The sequence below is a fragment of the Peromyscus maniculatus genome, chromosome 5 (assembly GCF_049852395.1).
Source record: "Peromyscus maniculatus bairdii isolate BWxNUB_F1_BW_parent chromosome 5, HU_Pman_BW_mat_3.1, whole genome shotgun sequence".
Lineage (NCBI taxonomy): Eukaryota > Metazoa > Chordata > Mammalia > Rodentia > Cricetidae > Peromyscus > Peromyscus maniculatus.
Window position 1 is genome coordinate 10,680,456 of NC_134856.1, and position 20,396 is coordinate 10,700,851.

Here is a 20,396-nt window from a genome sequence, read left to right on the forward strand (position 1 = left end):
TCTCGAGGCTCACTTACTCAAGCCATCCAGAGATGGGCAGCTGCGGCAGGCATTCCAGAAGGCACCTGAGTCCACTGTCATTCAGCAGGTTGCCTGTGAGGCTACAAGAAGCAAGGAACAGTGTTAGTGATCCAAGCTCTGCCTTCTCCTCATGGTCCCCGTAGCCACTAAATTGGCTGTCACAGCTGCTGAGCATCACACCTACAATCCCCACGGGTCCCCTCACCAGCACCACAGTAAACCTGTGTTCACTGTGTCCTCACCATTCTCTCCATTATCTGTGGCACCCACAGGGCCCAGCTTCCTCTAGCAGGCTTTTGGGAGTTAGAAAAAAATTGATGAGTCTTCCCCCCCCCCCCCCCCCCGGCTGCTGCCAGCTAGAATCCACAATTTCCCAGCAAGAATGAGCAGAGGAAGGGATAACTGATTGGAGGTTGCAATCATCTAGTGGAGTTCCTCCTGTGATTTAGGAATCTGACATCATCAGAAACTACCTGAATACCATCCCTACCCTCTCTCCTGATAGCATCCTGGTCTCAGCCACAACTTCAGAAACATAACCATGGTGAACATCCTGAACATCTGATTTCCTATCTACATTTCTGACACTTAAAAAAAGATTACTTTATTTAATTTTTATTTACTGTGTGGGGGTGTTTGCTTACATGTATGTATGCCTACGACACGTGTGCCTGGTGTCTCTAGAGAGGCCAGATTCCCAGCCAACTGTCAGCTGCTATGTGGGTTCCGGTAACACAATCCGGGTTCTCTGCAAGAGCAGCAAGTGCTCTTAACAACCATTGAGCCTAAATCCCTTTCCAGTCCCATGTCCCTGACACTTGTTTATCTGGAAATTTCTGGAGAATTTTCCTTTAAAAATTGCTTTGTAGAGGCCAGAGAGACGGTCCAGCAGGCAGTTAAGAGTACTTGTTGCTTCCGCAGAGGACCAGGGCTTGGTTCCTAGCACCCACATAGGATGGCTCAACCACCCATGACTCCATCTCCAGGAGATGAACACCTCCTTTCTTCCGGCCTCTGTGGGTATCCACGTGTGTGAGATGAGAGAGTTTATGTGCATGAGCATGCACGCATGCGTGTGTACACACACACACACACACACACACACACACACACACACACACACACACACACGCAAGGGGAATTGATGGATTTTTAAAATTGCTTCATTTCACAAAGCCAATTAATACAGTGACCTGCATTTGATTTTTGTGATACTTGACTTTGAGTCTGGCTTTGTACACACTAGACAAGTACTCTACCACTGAGCTGTACCTCCAGTTCTAAAATGACTTTTAAAACAAGACAAGTTTTCCTCTATCATGAAACAGCTTTCCTTCTTTTTTAAAAAATTGTTCATTTTTATTTTATTGGTATCTTGCCTATATGTATGTTTGTGTGAGGGTGCTGGAGGAGTTACAGATAGCTGTGAGCTGCCATATGGGGGCTGGGAATTGAACCCAGGTTCTCTGGAAAAAGCAGTCATTGCTCTTAACTGCTGAGCCAGCTCTCCAGCTCCACATTTTTTTTTTTTTTTTTTTTTTTTTTTTTTTTTTTTAGAACACATGCTTCCTGCCAGACGGTGGTGGCGCACGCCTTTAGTCCCAGCACTCGGGAGGCAGAGCCAGGTGGATCTCTGTGAGTTCAAGGCCACCCTGGTCTACATGAACGAGATCCAGGACAGGCACCAAAGCTACACAGAGAAACCCTGTCTCAAAAAACAAAAACAAAACAAACAAACAAACAAACAAAACCCCCCAAAACCCACATATTCACATCAGCCACAGTTCTCCTCTGGCCAACACTTTCACTGAAATTTGTTTGTTTTAGTTGAGATAGGGTCTCATTATGTGACTCCTTGAACTTGCTATGAAGTCCAGGCTCACTTGGAACTTGAAATCCTCCTGTCTTAGCTCCAAAGTGCTGAAATTTTGTATCTGAGAAATTGTATATTAGAGAAATTTAAACTATGTAGTTATTATTTATTTATTTTTACAAGACTTCTTTATTTCCCAATGGTTCTAGGTTAGACTGTCAACTGTACATGCTGGAGTAGCTGTGGGATGCTGGCAGGCTCTTGAACTCTGTTCTCTGAGTTTCCTATCTATGAACAGGACAGTCATAGTACCTAGGCTTCTGAGAGGGTAACGAAAGCCCATGAAGCGTTTACAATATGGAGGCCCTCGTAGGCGTTCACTGCTGTTGTTTTCCTGCTGGGGGATGGGGGCTGTCCTGTTCTGACACTCAACACAAGCCACAGGCACGTCACTTCACAAGTCCCCACCCTGGCTGGCTCCAGGTTCTTCTTCAGCCTAGCAATTTGGTCACTTTTACCATCAGCCGGGCAAAACAATGCTCCTCTCATTAGCCACCCTGCCCTCCAGCATCTACTGCAAGCTTGGATGCACTGGGCCACACATGGCTGAGGGGGTCCTGGCACCTCCTCTGAAGAGCTGCCCAGGTTCCAGGATGGGATGGTTAATCTTCATTGGCGACCTGACTGGATTTGGAATCACCTAGGAGTCACACCCATGGGCATGTCGGTGATGGCATTTCCAGAGAGGCTTAACTGAGGAGAGAAGCTTCCTCACGCTCCCACCACACCACTGTGCCTCCTCCATCATGGTGGAATGTATCTCACTCAAGCCAGGAGCTGAGGCTAGGTGGGGTAGCCCCCACCTGTAACCCTAGCACCCTGGAGGTGGTGACAGGTGGATCCAAAGTTCACCACCATCCTTAGCTACATAGAAAGTTTGAGGCCAATCTGGGCTACATTGGACTTTGTCTTAAAACCCAAGCCAATCAACCAAATAGCCCATAAGCCAAAATAAACCCCTTCTTTCCTTAAGTTACTTCAGTTAGGTACTCGTCACACAGTGATGAGAAAAGGAACTAACTTGGCCTCGGTGGGAGTAGGTAGAAGAGGAAACACAGACTGGGGAGACTCAGAGAGGAAACCCAGAGTCCCGCCCATCCCCCAACCGCTGGTCCCGAGTTCTGAAGTGGGGTGGGCACACGAGGGTGCCTGCTCTTAAGGACTCTCATGTTCCTGCACCAGCCCCATCCAGATGTGCCCCATCCAGATGTGCTCCACTCCACCTCCTCCTCCCAACTTACTCAAGCTGGCTGAGGACTGTGCACCTGCTCAGAGCACCGCACAGTGGCTCCATGTGCTCCTGGCCGAGGCTGCATCCTGGAAACCTGCGTGTTCAGTTGGGGACAAGAAAGAGACGAAACATTCAGATCCTCGGACCACTTCCGGATCAGCTTCTGCGTTTGTCCTCTGAGCTCCAGGGGTCCTTCCCAAAGCTGGAACCCTTTGAAAACACCCGGCACCCGTAGCTCCTGCCCCCTGCAGGCCCCTTTGGGTGCCTATGTGCTCCTTCTGGGAAGGGCGCTTCTCCACGTGGTCCCTAACCAGTCATATCAGAATCACTCGGAATGTGAATCCTGAGTCCCCCACCAAATCTACACATCAGAAACTCCAGACCAAGGTCAGGAGATCCCAACTCAAGGTCAAGACCTCCAAATTATTTTAGCAACTGGACTCTCTCCCTCCAATAAGGAAACTCAGACTGAGGAGGGAGAATAAGGGTGACATCTGTTTTTGCAGAGGCTGGGATGTAAAGCGACAGTTGGCCTGTCTGTTTTAAAATGCCTGCAGTGAAATTCCATAGTTAAATGAAGGGGCCCTGGTCATCCAGCAATCTTTAAACACACACACACACACAAACAAAAAAACAAGCTCTTAAGTCAGAGAGTTGATAAAATTGCTAGCTAATTTTTAAAAATCATTGTTACTATCCTTAATTTTTTTAAAAAAAATCTTTTTTTTTTTTTTGTTTTGTTTTTCGAGACAGGGTTTCTCTGTGTAGTTTTGGTGCCTGTCCTGGATCTCGCTCTATAGACCAGGCTGGCCTCGAACTCATAGAGATCCACCTGGCTCTGCCTCCCGAGTGCACCACCGCCGCTGCCAGCAAAAAATTTCTTTTTTTAAGATACGGATTTTCTATGTAGCCCAGGGGGCCTTGAACTCATGATCTTCCTGCCTCCGTCTCCTGAGTGCTGGGATTACAGGCATGTGCCATCACGTGTGACCTCATTCTTTACTATCTAGCCCTTTGCAGAAAGGCTGTGTCTGCCTCTGGGTTTGAAGCAGTCAGCAGCCAGAGCTCAGAGCCCGCCCCTTCTTCCCACTTTATGACTGCACTTAGGTGCCCAGCAAGTGCCAGCTAGTCACTGATTGTCATTTCACAGCAGAGAAGGTGGCAACCCGAAGGGATCGATCCAGGGTCTCACAGAGAGCGAGCGGCATTCAGCTGCCTCTGCCTTCAAAGGCTGTCCTCCTGCCCTTCAGTACGGCAGGGTCAGCAGGGCAGGGTCACTGGTGTCTGGATGTGCCTGGTGCCTTACATGTTGGTTTGTGCAGCTTTGCAGATGTTCTGCAGTTCTACATCTCCCTACTGTGTCCGAGGAAGCCAAGAGTTAAAGGGTCAGCAGCTTGCCCAAGGCCCCAGGCCCTGGTGCCACTGGGTCGGGTAGCAGGAATGGTGGGCAGGTTGTGAGGCCCTTTCTGCAGATCCAGCCTATTTGGACACAGGCTCTCTGTCAGCCTCTGGACCCAGCCCAGCCCTCTCTGGGCCTTTGATTCTCCCTGCTGGAGGAACTAGCTCACACTTGGCAGGAGGCATCCTGCACTCTCCCCTGGCCCCAGGACTTAGGTCTAATCCCCACGGATGTCCAGGACGGTTCAGGGGACTTACCCAAAGCACACACCCTCTTGATCCTCCTTGGAGCCAAAGTGCAGGTCAGCACGGCAGAGGGACCTGTGGTGTCAGCAAACACTCAGTCACCCTTGGCCATTGCCTCAGGGTGCCCCCAGGCTTTGGCTAGGGTACTTCTGCTCACCCACACCCTCCAAACACCAGGTTCCACCCTCCAAGACTAGCCCCAGGGCTCCCAGCATGATGCCCACCTGAGATTGACCTTCTGAACCCGTGGGCACAGGTTGAAGACGTCGGCTAGCAGGAAGGGGCTTCTTGAAGACAGGACGGTGTTGTTCAGCCTGAGGAAGAAAGGGGCGGGGCCAACTGGTCAAGAAGCATCTCTGCTGGAGGGCAGGAAGAGGAGTCTATCTCGGATGCCAGCTCAGTAAGGTAATGCAGAAGACAACAGGGACTCAATGGGGGCGGGGAAGGGGCAGGGGTGGGAGCAGGCTGCCAAGGGTTTGAGTTCCAGTTCTCTTTGCTAGTGGTGTGACCTTGAGTAAGCCTCTGAGTCTCAGGCTCCTTGTGGGGCAAATGAGACTAATTGTGGTATTCTTTCCTCTCCAGCAGGCACCCTGCCTGGCATGCAAGATTGTTGCTATGGTTTAAATTTTCTTTTAAAGATTTATTTGTGCTTATATGTCTCTGAGTGTGTGTCTGTGTGGGTGTATGTCACCTGTGTGTACAGAGGAGACAGGGTACCCAAAGTGTGCAGAAGAAGACATCAGATCCTCTGGAGCTGGAGTCATAGGTGGTTGTTAGCCATCTCAGGTGCCACCCACCAAACTTGGTTCTTTGCAAGAACAAGAAGTTCTCTTAGCCACAGAGCCATCTCTAACCCCTTACATTTATTTCTTCTTTTCTGTGTGTGGTGTTCATGCCTGTGTATAGGCATGTTCTCAGGTGTGTGCATGCTCTTGTGTGTGGGTGCAGGTATGTGTGTGTGTGTGTGTGTGTGTGTGTGTGTGTGTGTGTGAGCACACTAAGATTGCTATCACAAATCTTTGATTTCTCTCTCCCACAGTATTCTTTGAGGCAGAGTCTCTCCATTAAAGCCAGAACTCGCCAATATGGCTGGTCTCACTCGTCAGCTTGGTCACCTGTCTTCATTCCACACAGATCACAAGCAGCAAGAAGTGAGGAGAGCCAGGCATTCCAGTGACAACCCAGGGACAAAATTACCATGTGCTGCAAACTTGGAGCTCAGAGACCAGGATGCGGGTGCATCCTGTGTGGGGCACAGTCCCCTCTCTACCTGTTGCTGCTGTCCCTGAATCTCTCTCTACTCAGCAGCCATCCTTAGCTTTGAAAAACTCAAACCACTCATCTGTCTTTCAAATTCCTGGGAGTGAAAACCCAAACCCTCTCTCTGGCTCTCAGGTCCTGTGACCAGCCCTGACTTCTCCCTCCATCTTGTCTCCTGGCTTCTTCCTGTCAGCCTGTGCCTCTGTTCTCATGCGGATCCAGGCTGTTCCTGTAACCCATCAAGCTAGTTGGTGCTTCCAGGCTGCAAACATGCTGTTCCCTTCTGGAATGTAGTTCCCTGTCGTCTTGGTTGTAGCTGTCCTGATTATGCCCACTGTGGTGTGTGAATGTAATTGATCCCCATAACTTCACAGAGAGTGGTACTTTTAGGGGGTATAGCCTTGTTGGAGGAAGTGTGTCACTGTGGGGGCGGGCTTTGAGGTTTCCTATGCTCAGGATACTGTCCAGTGTCTCGGTTGACTTCCTGTTGCCTGCAAGATGAGAGCTCTCAGCTACTACTGCTTGCACGCTGCCATGCTCCCCATTGTGATGATAATGGACCGAACCTCTGAAACTATAAGCAAGACACCCCAATTAAATGTTTTCTTTATGAGTTGCCGTGGTCATGGTGTCTCTTCACAGCAACAGAAACCCTAACTAAGACCCCTACCATGATCTGTGTCGGCTCCAACCCCTTACCACTTAGAGAAGAGCACCTTGTCATTGATTACATCCACACATTGTTTAGTTTAAACCCCCCCCCCATCTCTCTGTCTCTGTCTGAGGCAGGATTTCACTCTGTGGCCAGGCTAACCAAGAACTTGAGATCCTCTTGCCTCAGCCTCCCCAGGGCTCGGGTTCTGTCTGATGCCACCCGGCTGCATCATTTGATGTCACTGTGCTCCTTGCTTGGCAAACACCAAGAAGGCAAGGGCCTAGTCATTTGCTTTAATTTCCCATGCCCATAGCTCCCCAGACAGTGCCTAGTCAACAGCAGTGAGGGTGAGTCAAATGAAACAAGGGCCCAAAGGCAGAATCGGGGCTGATGCTGTGTGACTAATCATCCTGTCTCTGACCATCTCACAGCTGCATGTCTCCCTCCCCACGACCCACAGGATCAGAAGAGAAGCCGGGGCCCAGAGGCAATGTATGCAGTCTTGGACATGTCCACAGCTCAGCCTCGGTGCTCTTGGTGCCGCTATTAATGCTATGATTTAATTTCCTGTTGTATTTTTTCCCCATCTCAGCTGTGGATGTTTCTCCCCAACCCCCTCTGCTAGAAGCATATTTAAAGTAAATCCTTTTTAAATTCTAACCAGTCTGCACTGAAATTAGAAAACTGAGTTTTAAATACTTTGACTGATGCGGCTTAAATTCCTCCCTTTGACAGAGTTAGAGGGTGACCTTTAGAAACATGGCATGTGACATATACATGGCCTACATCTGCTTGGGCCCTTTGTAGGGGTAGGTGACCTTCCCATAGGCAGCAGATGCATGACGGACTCTTGGCCACACCCCTCCCATGCTTCAAGAGCTTCTGAGCACATGGCCTATTTGAGTCCCAACCTAGAGCAAGATCTGAGATGTGAACCCTATTGTCAGAACACAAAACTGAGATCCCCGGGAGACAAAGAACCAGGGTGACGCTGGATGATCTGGGTCTCAGATGTGAGGGGTGAATAGATGGAGTGGTGGGAGAGAGGGGAGGGGGAGGGGATAAGAAGGACAGCTCGTCACACAGAGCCTGAGGGACGTGGTCAGCTGGACAGAGGGACTGGAAATCCAGACTTACTGCAGCAGGCTGAGCTGGGGCAGCTTGGGCAGGCACTCTAGCAGGGTCTTCAGGCTCTCATCACTCAGGGTCTTGCAGGACAAGCTGTGAAGCAAAGAGTTTGAATGAGGTGGGGGAACCTTCTAGAAAGTGGGCTGCACAGCTTTACAGCCGGAACCCTCAGGAGATGAGATGACATGTGTTGCTGACAGCCTCCCTTCTCAAGACTGGGTCAGGTCGGACACATCTTAGAAACATTAGATGGAGCAAATGAAATTGTTCTGTGTGGCTTTAACAAGCTGCTGGGCATTTGGATTTCCAAGGGACTCCTGGTCTAGGAGACTCTCTCCACAAACTCCACGGACTAGCAGAATTGTGAGTGGAGGGGTCATCAACTCCACCACAGCAGTGACGTAGCAGGTGGAACCTGTGAGTTGTCATCCCACTGGAGAGATGTGGGTTTCTGCGCCTCATCCAAACCCACCAATCACCGCACCGAGGGTACCGATAACGTGAGAGACCCAGCAGACACAGGCACAGTCCAAGCACCTATCCTTGGGCCACTGTGTGTCCTGAATATGTGGAGAATCCCAGGGCCCTCCACCAGGTCCGGAGTCACTTGCTGTCCCCAGAGCCCTTTTGTGTCCCCCTTTGTGTGCCTTCACCCCTCCACCCATCCCTCCACTCTCTCCTCTGTCCCTTTCCCTTTGTGCCTGAAGGCTTCTGGCCTCAATCCCGCTGTCCTCATTGGCTAGCTGGGAGGAGAGGGTAGGACAGCATTGATGTGGGTGAGGAGTGGAGGGGCAGGAGCAGCCTGTGGTCTGAAGCTGAGTACCTCCAACGGAGCCGGGCTTCAGGCTCAGACCAGCTCTTTCTGGCCTGGTCTGGCCAGGACCCAGGGCAGTGTCTGAGTGGGGCCTTCACTGAAGGAGCTCTTTGTACAGTACCTCCCCATGTGGGGCTTCCCCACATCCCTAGTCCACAGCCTCTGGGTCTACACACATTTTTAAAGCAATAGACACATGGCCCATTCCAACTTATCACAGGTCCACCAGTAGGCAGAGCAGGAGGTGGGCCTGCCGCAGGGGGACTGATCACCTTTCCTGACCTCTAAGGGGGTCCCAGGTCAGCCAGTTGATGCTGGGGGAGGGAACCCTGGGATACTACTTATTCTCCGTAGCCCCGCCCCCTCCTGTCTTTCTTATGAAGCACAGGCAAGGTCTGCAGCTCCTCGCCCTGTGTAACCCATGGCCTGGTATTCAGTAGGTGCTTAACAGGTACACAATGCTGACTGCTTTGGGAAGCATTGCTGCGACACCACAGGAATGCCTGGTTTAGCCTGTCTGTACAAACCTAAATGGGTTTTCAGCATCCTGCTACAGATGGCCAAGGTGCAAAGGCATTGAAAGGCAAACACTGCAAAAAGACCCCAGGCAGGCCACTGAGTACTGAATGATGTATTTGATGATTGCAGGACATTATTATTAATATTTGAGGTTTGTTTGATAATATTTTTGTGGTTACATTAAAAATAAGAGTGTGGGGCAGGATGGGGCACTCCTTTAATCCTAGCACCTGAGAGTGATTTCAAGGCCATTCCGGTCTACAAAGTGAGTTTCAGGCCAGCTAGAGCTGCACAGTAAGACTTTGTCTTTAAAAAAACTTAAGTAAGTAAATAAATAAATATAAGAGTATTTATAGCTTTTCATACCAAGAAATTTATAAATAAAACTATAAAGTGTCTGGAAACTATTTCAAAATCATTGAGCATGTATGCAAGTATTTGTGCATGTATGCACACATGTGTGTGCATGAGAATTTTTGTTGTTTTGTTTTGAGACAGGGTGTCATTGTGTAATTAACTGGTCTGGAGCCAGCTGTGCGGCCCAGTCTGGCCTTATGTTCCCAATACTCCTGCCTCAGTCCTGAGTGTTGGGATGGCAGGTAGGTGCCACTGTGCTCAGCTGTGGTGTATGGGGAGGGGGTAGGTTAGGAGCCTGTCACTCCTGGGAGAGAGGGGAGTACCTAAGTTCCTTCATTCTCTCTAATTTTATATATGTTAGCAGTCTCTAGAATAAAAGAGCTGTTTAAATGACAAAGTATCCTCACAGTGAGGAAGTGTGACAGACAGCCGTGGTCAGGTGGTCAAAGGCGATGTAAGCATGACAACATGCCATGCTAAAGCGACACCATGAGGTAGCTGGGCTGGTGGATGCTTCCCCCAAGTCCAGACCTGGAGAAAAACAGCCAAATTCAACCAGCAAAAACCTGCCTAGGGGCCCTCTAAACCAAGGAGGACATGGAAAACAGAGAAAGAACCGCAAGTTTCCAGGGAGAGGGGAGACTGAGAAGCAACGCTGGACCGCACTGGGGGTGCAGAGTTCTGTCTCAGTGGAAAGAGCGATAAAACTCCAGTTAACAGCTGTCTGTCACCGGTGGTTTCCTGTGACAAACACTATGTAACAAACACTATGTGACAAACACTATGTGACAAACACTATGTGACAAACACTATGTGACAAACACTATGTGACAAACACTATGTGACAAACACTATGTGACAAACACTATGTAACAAACACTATGTAACAAACACTATGTGACAAACACTATGTAACAAACACTATGTAACAAGAGATGCTGACTCTCTGCACTCTGCAACTTTTTTGCAACATAGTCTAAAATTATTCTAAAGGGGTTTGTTAACGAATTGAGGGCCAGTGAGATGGGACATGGCTCCCTGGGATCTACACCGTGAGGCGAGAACTGATAACTGTGAGCTGTGAGCTGCTCAGATTTCCACAGAAGCATCATGACATGCACACCCACATATGCACACAAAATAAATATAATAACCTTTAAAAAATGAACCGAGGACTGGCCGGACGGCTCAGAGGGTAAGGCCCTTGTCATCATGCCTGAAATCAACCCCTGGGAATTGACTCCTGAAACTCCTCCTCTGACCTCCACACACAGGCTGCAGCTTGTACATACACTCCCTCCCCACATCACAAATGAACAAAATGTAATAAAATGTTTTTAATGAATTGGCCTCACATGACTTGACCCTCAGGGAAAGCCACACTGTCACTGAACAGTAACTAGATGCAGGGAGATCTCGCATGGCCAAATCTCCTCTTGTCAAACAATGTAAACCCCTCCGTCCCAGTGTGTTGGCCATGGAGAAGAGCATAGGAAACACACGCTAGGGTCTACATGGATTATCTTGTCCAAAGGGCTGATACCAATTTGAGGTGGAGCCAGAAGTCAGGACATAAGGCTGTCGCCAACTGGGAAGGCAGATGTGAGCGTGGCGAGACTGTAGGCTGCACCCGCCTAAGACCACAGACCTAGGCAGAGTGGCCCTGATCTGAAAATCCAAAATCCAAAATTTGAAATAGTTTAAGCATTGACACCACACTGCAGGGGGAAAATTCCAGTCCTGACAGGTCCCAGCCCCCAAGTGCAGGCTCATTATAGACACTGAATTTGACTTGAAGGTTATGGGCACAGGGCTTACATGAAACAAATGAATTTTGTGTTTAGACCCGATTCCCTTTTCCAAGGTACCTCATTCTGCATATGCAAACACTCCAAAATCTAAAGAAAATTCCAAAATCCGAAACCCTCCCAGACCCGAGCATCCTGGATAAAAACTATGCAATCAGAACGTAAAAACGGAGCATACAGTGAGCAAGAAGAGGACTGGACTGTGACAAATGGCATCACGATTCAGAGAGGGGAGCGTTTGTTTAGTGAGGGGGCTGCAGCCTGGAGTCCTTTAAAGGTTATTTTTGTATAAGAATCACAACACTGATTCTCAAGGAAAGGCTCACTGTCTGTTCCACTGAAGCAGAAACTGAGGCCCAGGGACTTAAGAGCCAGAGTCAGCTGGCTTCCAGCGGCTGAGCAACTCCTGGTGATGGGATTGGTCTCTGGCCACAGACTTGGTTGTTCTGAAGTGGGTGAGCTAGTCCAGGGACAGGGGAGGGGCTCAGAGGTGATGAGTTTAGCCCTAGACGCAGGATAGGGGAGAGACTTGTGTGGGGCTCTGGATCAGGACCCCATGCATCCCAGTACTTGAGACTAGGGCTCCTGGGAGATGGCTGGCCTTCAGTGGGTCTCATAAGTCCCGGGGTGGGCTGATGGGTCTGATGAAAGAATACCAGGAAAGATTCAAGTCCTCCCTGCAAGCCCTCTGCCGGGTTTCTGCACAGCCACCCACACTGTCTCTCAGGGATGGGTCTTGTCACTTACTGGACTTCCAGAGGCCCTGGGCACTTCTCCAGAGGGGCACAGAGGCAGGCAAGCCTCCGGGGTTCCAGCTGACACCCCTGAAGGCTGAGAAGGGACAGGGGACAGGGTAGAGGATTAGAGTGTACCCTCCCCCAGAACTGCAGGCCTCAGGCTCCTCTCCTATGCCCCTCAGGGCACACTCCCCTCCCCCAGCTCTCCTATAGCCCCTTCCTGTGCCCACCATTATGACATCCACATTAAAGCTGCTCCATGTGGCTCAAGGTCTTTCCATCCCGTGCCTCTGCCTGAGCCCAGACGCCACCTCCACTTGCTTGGATCCCTTACTACGTCCTGGTTTCCACTCTTGATCTCATGATCCTTCATCACTCTCCAAGGCTCTCATCTTTCTAATGTGTTAAAATGTGTTTTGCCTGCATGTATATACATGCACCAAGTGCATGCCTGGTGCCCATGGAAGAGGGTGTCAGATCCCCTAGCACTGCGGTTATTGATGGTTGTGAGCTGCCATGTGGGCACTGGGAACCAAACCCAAGTCCTCTGCAAGAGCAGCAAGTGCTCTTAACTGCTGGGTCATTTCTCCAGTCCATGTCTTATTTTCAATACTGCCAATCCAATGCCAGGGCCTCTCCACTGCTTAAAACCTTCAGTGGCTCCCTAGTGTCCTTAAGCAAAAGATGAATGCCCTGCCCAGGCTCTCCTGCTGTGCTACACTGCAATGCTTCCAATCACCCTGGCTTTTGCTCCCTGTCTCTCCTGCCTGGGGCATGACAACTTTTCTCTGAGTAGCTCTGTTGACACCAGCTTAGGTATCTCCTCGGGGAGAATGTCAGGGTTCAGAAGGGTCTTATAGCCCCTTGTGGTACAGTTGGGAGTTACCCAGACCATACTTTTCTGGGGTGTGAGGTAAACCTCTTTCTAGAAATGAAAGTCTCGAAAGCAGATGGCAAGCCAGGGCAGGGAATGGCTGGGTTTCCAGTGTTTCACAGATATGACATCCTCTGTAAGGAGAATGTCAGGCCTTGGCCCCACTGAGGTGACCCAAAGGGCCCAGCAGACCCCAGCACTGGCCTCTTTCTTTTCCCATCTCTCAAACTCTCTTCTCTCCACCTTAATTTATATCCCTGACCTCCTGGCTCTGCCCATTCCTTAACCCCTGAACAAAAGTGGGATACAGTACCGGAAGCTCCTGGAGCTGTAGCGCGGACTGAACTCCAGTTCCGGGGCTCCAGCCGGGAACCCTGGTCCACATCTGCCAGCTAGTGCATCCCTTGGAGGGAGGAAACATAGCTTGAACCACACCCGAGTGACTCCCATACCCTCAGGACTTCCACACCCAGAGGCAGAACTGGACAGGATTCTGGAGATTTGACCCCAGCCAGGCCTCTCATTGCTCAGGTGGGGAAACTGAGACTCTCGAAAGGGAAGCTAAAGCAAAGAAAATCAGCAGTTCACACCTGTCCAGGTCAGGCTGCAGCCAGGTAAGTGGAGACAGAATAGAGTGCCTCCCTTGACCGCCAACTGGACAGGAGCACACATCTGCCTCCCTGTTTCTCAATTCTTTTGCCTTCAGATCCCAGAGGCTCTCCACAGAGATCTTAGTTGGGGAACCAAGAGCATCTAGCCTAGGACTAGCCTGGCTTCAGACTGCCTGGTACATGAGCTGTGGTGAGATCACTGCCCAGCTGGCCCCTCCTTAGGTTCCACTCTGAGGACAGCCCCCAAGGTTCAAGGCCATGACGCCTTTTGCCACTAGGGGGCAGCTGGGAGCATCTGTGAAGTGCTAAATTTTAAGGAGTTAGCCTGGCTTCTCAGGGACTTGCAGATTAGATAGTGCGGCTGCCCCAGAGACCAAACCAGACCTGGGGGGCATTCGTGGGCATAAGTGTGTGTGTCAGGATGGAGATGGGGCATCCACAGAAAGCAGGAATCAGAGCCACAGGCAAGCCAGACCGCCCAGACTTCTCCTCACCTGTCAGTCCCAGCTCCTCGAAGGACGATGTGGTCACTCTCAAGGCTGAAAGCGAAGAGGAGGCAGCCGGTTGAGAAGGGTCCCCTCCCCAGAAGGGCTTACAGACCTGGAGGTGGGATGCCACTCAGAGAATATAATAACAATGGATCAAATGACCGCTATGGTGATCCAAGACTCTTGCAAGGCTCAAGGACCATTATTTCGGCGCCCTCTGGTGGTGAACCAGGAGAGAAGGCAGGCTTCAGTGTTTTCTCCAAATGAGGACTAAAGGCACTAAGAATGTTCAGGACATAGACCAAGCTTGTCCACCTGCCACCACACCTTTATTCTTAGGGTTCTCGGGGAAGGAGGGATGGGGCAAAGTGCTCCCGAGACTACGGGCTTTCTGCGTGGAGGGATTCAGGGCTGTGAGGTGGCTGATGCCTTCCTTCCCAGCTTCATCAGCTCTGGAGACGTCATAGTTAGGCTAGTCCCTGAGCCCCAAAGGCCACCAGCCAGCTCCCAGCTTGCTTAGGAGTGTCTAAGGGCCATCTGGAGAGTAAGGGAGAATTGAAAGACTTTTGTCCTAAGGAGAACCTGGAGAAATTTGATTGTTTCTGGGACAATGTGGTCACAATTTTCACTCACTCACTCACTAACTCATTCATTCATTCATTCTATGCACTCCTAGCACATGCTCACCGCACCTGGTATCACCTAAGACCCAGGGTGATCTGTAAAAGAGGGGCCTTAGCGGGGAGGGGACAGGGCAGTCACTCACCTGACATCTAGGTGGAACACCCACGGAACGGAAGACATGCATGGGATTAAGCCAAACACAGCATCCAGGGACACGCCATTCCTGCTGAGGCTGAGGAGCATACAGGTGACAATGGTGAAGCCGTCATGGACTCAGACATGCCCTCCGCATGCCAGAGCACGGGGCCAGGGATGGGAGTGCCTCTGACAGCAGATGACAGATCCTGTTGAGCCCCAGGTGACCAGCGAGTAACCCTCCAACTTCACCGCACAGCTGAGATGATCTAGACAGGCAGGAACTTGCTCAAGTGACAAGCTGCGTTGGTGGCCGAGCTAAGATCGGAACCCAGAGCACCCCCGAGCTCTACTTCTCCACCCGTTAAAGGAAGGGTGTCTTTTAGGGTAGGATAAAAATGGGGAGGGGACTCCCATCCTGAAGCAAGAACAAAGATGTCTCTTCTCTCATAGTCTCTGTCCATCTATTTTTATTTGCCATGTAATGTCCCACTGGGACCCAGGGTGCTCCTCACAGGTACCTTGTCCCCCAGGTTAAGGACACCTGCAAGAATCAGCCAGCAAATTCAACCTGCATGTCATTGTCTGCAAAAGAGAGGTCCCCTTGCTGCCTGTAAGCACCCCTAGCTGCCCTCTCTCCCCAGGATCAGAGGCGACCTTCTTTCTCCGCCAGCCTCCTCAGAACACAGTATTCTAGCAAGAAAGGCCCTGGGCCACAGTTCTCATCCCAGAGATGATCGCCCCAGGCGGAGACTACACCTGATTCTTACGCATTTACTGACCCAACCAGGAGCTTCAGTTTATGCCATAACTTCCCAAGGCCATACAGTGCATGGGCAGCACAGAGAGCCAGAACCCAGGGCCTGCAGCTTCTTTCACGGGATCCTCTCATTTCTGCCCAAGAAGGCTTGGGAACAGGAGGGCACTATGAGAGCCAAGAACACCCGAAGCCTTTGTTCGGGAATATGGTTGGCTGCAGGCAGAGTGTGGGGGAATCTTGGCCTGTTGCCAAGGTCTTCCTCCCACGCCGGATTTCTCGCACCTCCCTATCAAGTTATCAGAACACTTGGGCTGCCCTAGACACCTTGCTTGGTGTCTTCTCCAGAATAACTCCTCCCTGTCCGCTTAGACCAAGTTTCATCAAGCCGCCTCTCTCCGTCACCGGGTGCTAGAACGGCTGCTGGCGGCTGTTCATCACTGAAGGCTTCCTCATGCTTTCACTACGCTTCCCATAGAAACCCACGATGCCCTCGTACTACAGGGGCCTGCATAGCCCAGGTGCCTTGGGAGCCCATGGAGAGGCACGCGGACTTCGTGGGGAAGGCCGGAAGCAGAAGCTAGAGCACTGAGCTCTGTGAGGAGAGTCAGAGCTTGGTCAAGCCAGGGTGAGCAGAGCATCAGCTGGGCCCCTGCCGAGCGTTTGCCTGTGTGGTGCTGGAGGAAAGGGGTTCATATGCACTACCTGGTTACATCTTCACTGAACCCAGAACAAACCCTCCCACCGACGGCGGCCCAGAGGCCTGGGGGGTGGTTAGGTGCTTACGTCAGGGACTGCAGGGGACGACTCAGTCCTGGGAGCAGCTGGACTAGTAGGGCCACCCCTTCGTCCCCCAGAGAGTTGTCTGACAGGCTGGGAAGGAAGGAGAAGAGATTAGTGGAGGGCGGAGTAGGTTCTGCTTTCGTAACAGTGTGGTCACCCAGCTGTTCTCAGGAGCAGGGACCCCGATCTAAGCACTAGGTTAAGTTTTTGCACATCATACATGGGGCACACCACTCCCTCCCCCAGAATCCTTCCCAAGATTTGTGGTCTTCTGGGAGCCAGGGAGGCTGCAAAGGGTACCAGTGTGGGATGTATACGTGGAAAGAAAGTCGCTTTCCCCCAGGTCTCTGACGTTAGTGGAAAAGGAAAGTTACGGACCAAACGCTTCAAAACAGGACACCTGTATTCTGTCACCAACCAGCCTCTGCTGCCCCCTCCCCTGCACGCCCCCCCCCCCGCGCCTTCCTGGATGCAGGTACTCACTCAAGGTGATCCAGGCGGTGGAGCTGGCAGCTGGAGCTCAGTGCCCTGCAGAGCCTCTCTGTGTGCTTGGCCAGGAAGCCACAGTGTGTCAGCCTACAAGGGGCCAGACCCACAGCACTGCAGTGACCACTGGACACTGTACCCAGGGCAAAGCTGTCCCCAGCCCCAGAGCCAGGCGGAGAGGCGGGTAGGCAGACGGGAGGGATTGTGGGGCACGACATTGGGATAGACAGGGGGACTGAACCATGGCACGCCTAAAATAGCACAGCACAGGGCTGGGGATGAGAGGGAAAGAGAGAGATAGAGGTAAGGGGAGAAAGTGATGGAGACAGACAAGTAGAAGCAGCAACAGAGATAGAGAGAGACACAGGCAGAGACAAAGAGACAGGGACAGAGAGAGGTAGAGACAAAGAGAAACAGAGACAGAGAGAGACAGACAAAGCAAAGAGACAAATGAGAGATAAGACTAAGTGCTGTAGAGAGAGAAACAGACAGACAGACAGACAGACAGATAGGCAGGCAGGCAGGCAGGCAGGAAAGCAAAAGGAAGACAGTGTAGGTGGGAACATGCAGGGCTGAGGTGAGCCCAGGCTGAGGCCCAGAATTGGGGACCAGAGGCTCATGGCTCCTCTTTTCTCCCTTCAGAGTCTCCCCAGCCCAGGGTTCAGGGAGCTATGGGGCGGGACTGCCCAGACCGTGGGAGGTGGCAGAGGGGTGCAGGGAACAAGAAGTTGCCAGGCCCGAACTCCTTGGCACAGCAAGTTGTGGTGTCCTCCAGCAAGCCTGTGAGACAGGCTTGAGGCTTGGGGACAAGAAAAGGAGACGATTGCCATACCTGATCCTTCGAGAGCTCTGGGACATCTCAGAGGCCACAGGACACACAAAGCTGGTAAGCGGTGCATCCCTGGAGGACACATAGGAAGGCCAGGCTGAGCATCTTGCCTCTGGCTCCAGGGTCCATCCCCAAACTCACTGTCCAGCTTTGAATCTCTGTGCTTAGCCAGGGCCAGTGGGACTTTAGCCTGATGTATGACCTGGGACTGGCCTCTTTCTGGGACTAACTTGGCACGTGTGAGTTGTCTCAGCCTAGCACTTGCTGCACACATAAGGAAATGCTCAATTCACCTGGTTACTGCCACCGTTAATATCATAATGTCATTATCCTCATTGGAGACGGCAGCACTCTGCCTACCAACCTTCCGAGTTCAGACCCTGTGCCATAGCTTGTGGGTAGACACACACAACCCAGAGCGAAGCCTCTAGCCATGCCCTGGAAGTCACTTGAAGGAGGGATGCAGACACTGCTTTGAATGGTCCTTGTGCCAAAGAAAGACAGAAGTTCTGGCCATATCAGATCTCTGCGCCAGGCCACTCTCCATATTTAGGATAAAACCCAAGTTTCCCATGAATAATTGTCTAGCTATCCCAGTCTAGCCTGGCATATCACCAGATACGACATCACCGGGCTCCCAGTAGTCTGCCCTCTGCTCCTCCCTCATCAGACTCATGTCTCCTGCCAAGGCTGCTCACAGCCCGACCCTTGGTGAATTCTTTTTCACTTTTTGAGATAGGGTCTCATGTATCTTAGGCGCCATGTGTGATCTGTGCGATGCTGGGAATTGAGCCCTGGGTCTCAGACAAACCCCACTATCTGAGCTACATCTCCAGCCCTACTTTGTGAGTTCCTGTCAAGGTCTCCCTGGGTCAGGGAGGGAGGGCGCCGTCCCATCCCAGAGAGGAATGCAGGGATGCTGGGTCCTTACCTCTTCCAGCTCCTTTCCTGCTCCCGTGGCTCCTGGGCAAATGTGAGTACCACGGTGTTGCTCAGCAGGCTATGGGCGAGAGAGAAGCAAGGGACGGGGGGGTTACACCCCTTGTCTAACCCTGACCTGGTGGGACCACCAAGACTCCACACCTGCCCAAGCTAAGCCCCTTCCTGTGACTTCCTCTGAGGCTATGAGGTGGGAAGCCTTCCTGCTACAGAGACTTCAGGTTCTCCTGCTCTGGTGTGTGTATGCCTGCTCCGGTGGGATAGGGTGGGGGTTTCCTCCAATACTTGGAGTGCTTTGGGATATGGGTTTTGCTGTCTCCCATGACATGCAGCACATCTCAGTGATCACAGTGAACGAGGACCCTAATCTACCTTGTGAGAGATCTGGCTTCCCTCCAGCCCTTTGGGGAGGACTACATAAAATAGAGACCCTCCACGTAGTTGAGAATCAAGAACGAGGCTCTCAGCCAAGCGGGAACTACACTGGCTTCCACTCGCACGCGTCCTCAGCTCCCCATCCTGATAGAGAACTGAGGTTGGACCAGAGCGACAGGAGGTCACATGTCACTTGGAAATTGTTCTCAGGAGAAGCTGGGAAGGGACTGAAGGAAGCTGGAAGCAGGAGGGCCCAGCCTGATCTCACAGGAGCTGGGGACAGAGGACACTGCACAGTTTGCATCAACTGAAGCAAGGAGCCAGAGGGTTGTTCCCTCATTTTCTGATACTGCCACTCCCAGCTGGTTCCCCCAGCTCCCGGCGGCTCTCCAGAGGAGACCCACAGTACTGGCAGTGGCTGCATTACTGTGCCAGCTGGGCAGGGCTCAGGCAGCAGCTTCAGGGGGTCCCTAAGGCATGAGGCCAGAAATAATATGGGGCGCTTCAGAAAGTATGATGATATGGCCCTGAACTAGGGGGCTCAGAGCTAAAGGACAGTGACAGTGCCCTGTGGGGCGCCCACCTGATGTACATCTCTTCCAGCGTCCCACACGTGCTCATGGCTCTCAACACATAGGTCACCCCTGTCCTGGAGAGGCCATTGTCACTGAGGCTGTGGAGAGGAGAGGCAGGCAGTGTCAGCAGGCAGACAGCTCCTGCACCCAAAATGGGTCCCCAAGCAGGGTCCCTCAAAGAGTTCTGGCCATGTGAGCCAAGGGATGTATGACACCACCACCCCCGCACCCCAAATACACACACTTAGAGAAACAAGTTCTCTGGCTTAACCCATAAGTACTGCCCCTGGGTTCTCCTCTCTCCGAGCCTCAGTTTTATGGTATATGTAGTAACTGCAGTCTATGGAGGGTTTTCAGGCATACGTGGTCTCCTTTAACTCCATTTTATAAATGGAGAAACTGAGACATTCTATTACTTTTCCAGGGTTTCAAAGTTATGGGGTGACACCCAAAGTTAGAGCTGAAACCCAAACCACGTTCCCATACCTCGCCACTCCTTACCCAACCCAAATGACCGTAAGACGTAACGCAACCCACCCAAACACCATTTCTGCCCCAGGGCCGCACCATTAGACACCCTGCTTTCTTGGCTCACAATTCCAACAACCCACGCCTACACCCTAAGCAAACACACCACTTTGCCCCCTAAAGCCTTGACCCAGTGGCAGAGTACTCACCCACTCAGAACCTTAGCACCGGCTCAGGGCAAGGCTCTGACCTCCCAGAGCTGTGGCAAGGACTCTCTGGCATGTGAGCCAGATGTGCCATGGACATGCTGTCCATGTGCAAGGAGTTAGATGGTGAGGCCACCAGTGGTTCAGGGCAGAGGCAAGAGCAAGGTATAGGCAAGAGCCCAACCTCGCTGGAGAGAGA

General features: G+C 51.6%; 1 protein-coding gene across 5 annotated transcripts in view; it reads right to left on the minus strand.

The window, feature by feature from the left end:
- Nlrc5 (NLR family CARD domain containing 5) overlaps window positions 1-20,396 on the minus strand; it is an 81,797-nt gene that overhangs the window by 22,306 nt on the left and 39,095 nt on the right. For all 5 annotated transcript variants that reach the window (XM_076571677.1, XM_076571680.1, XM_076571676.1 and 2 more), the window contains 14 exons: window positions 19,532-19,621; window positions 18,566-18,634; window positions 17,638-17,706; window positions 16,803-16,895; window positions 16,323-16,409; window positions 14,787-14,876; window positions 14,027-14,071; window positions 13,235-13,324; window positions 12,058-12,141; window positions 7,822-7,905; window positions 4,994-5,083; window positions 4,782-4,844; window positions 3,136-3,219; window positions 18-101 (listed from right to left, as the gene is read on the minus strand). In XM_076571677.1, the coding sequence (XP_076427792.1) occupies window positions 18-101; window positions 3,136-3,219; window positions 4,782-4,844; window positions 4,994-5,083; window positions 7,822-7,905; window positions 12,058-12,141; window positions 13,235-13,324; window positions 14,027-14,071; window positions 14,787-14,876; window positions 16,323-16,409; window positions 16,803-16,895; window positions 17,638-17,706; window positions 18,566-18,634; window positions 19,532-19,621 (1,122 nt within the window). The remainder of the gene's footprint in view (window positions 1-17; window positions 102-3,135; window positions 3,220-4,781; window positions 4,845-4,993; window positions 5,084-7,821; window positions 7,906-12,057; window positions 12,142-13,234; window positions 13,325-14,026; window positions 14,072-14,786; window positions 14,877-16,322; window positions 16,410-16,802; window positions 16,896-17,637; window positions 17,707-18,565; window positions 18,635-19,531; window positions 19,622-20,396) is intronic.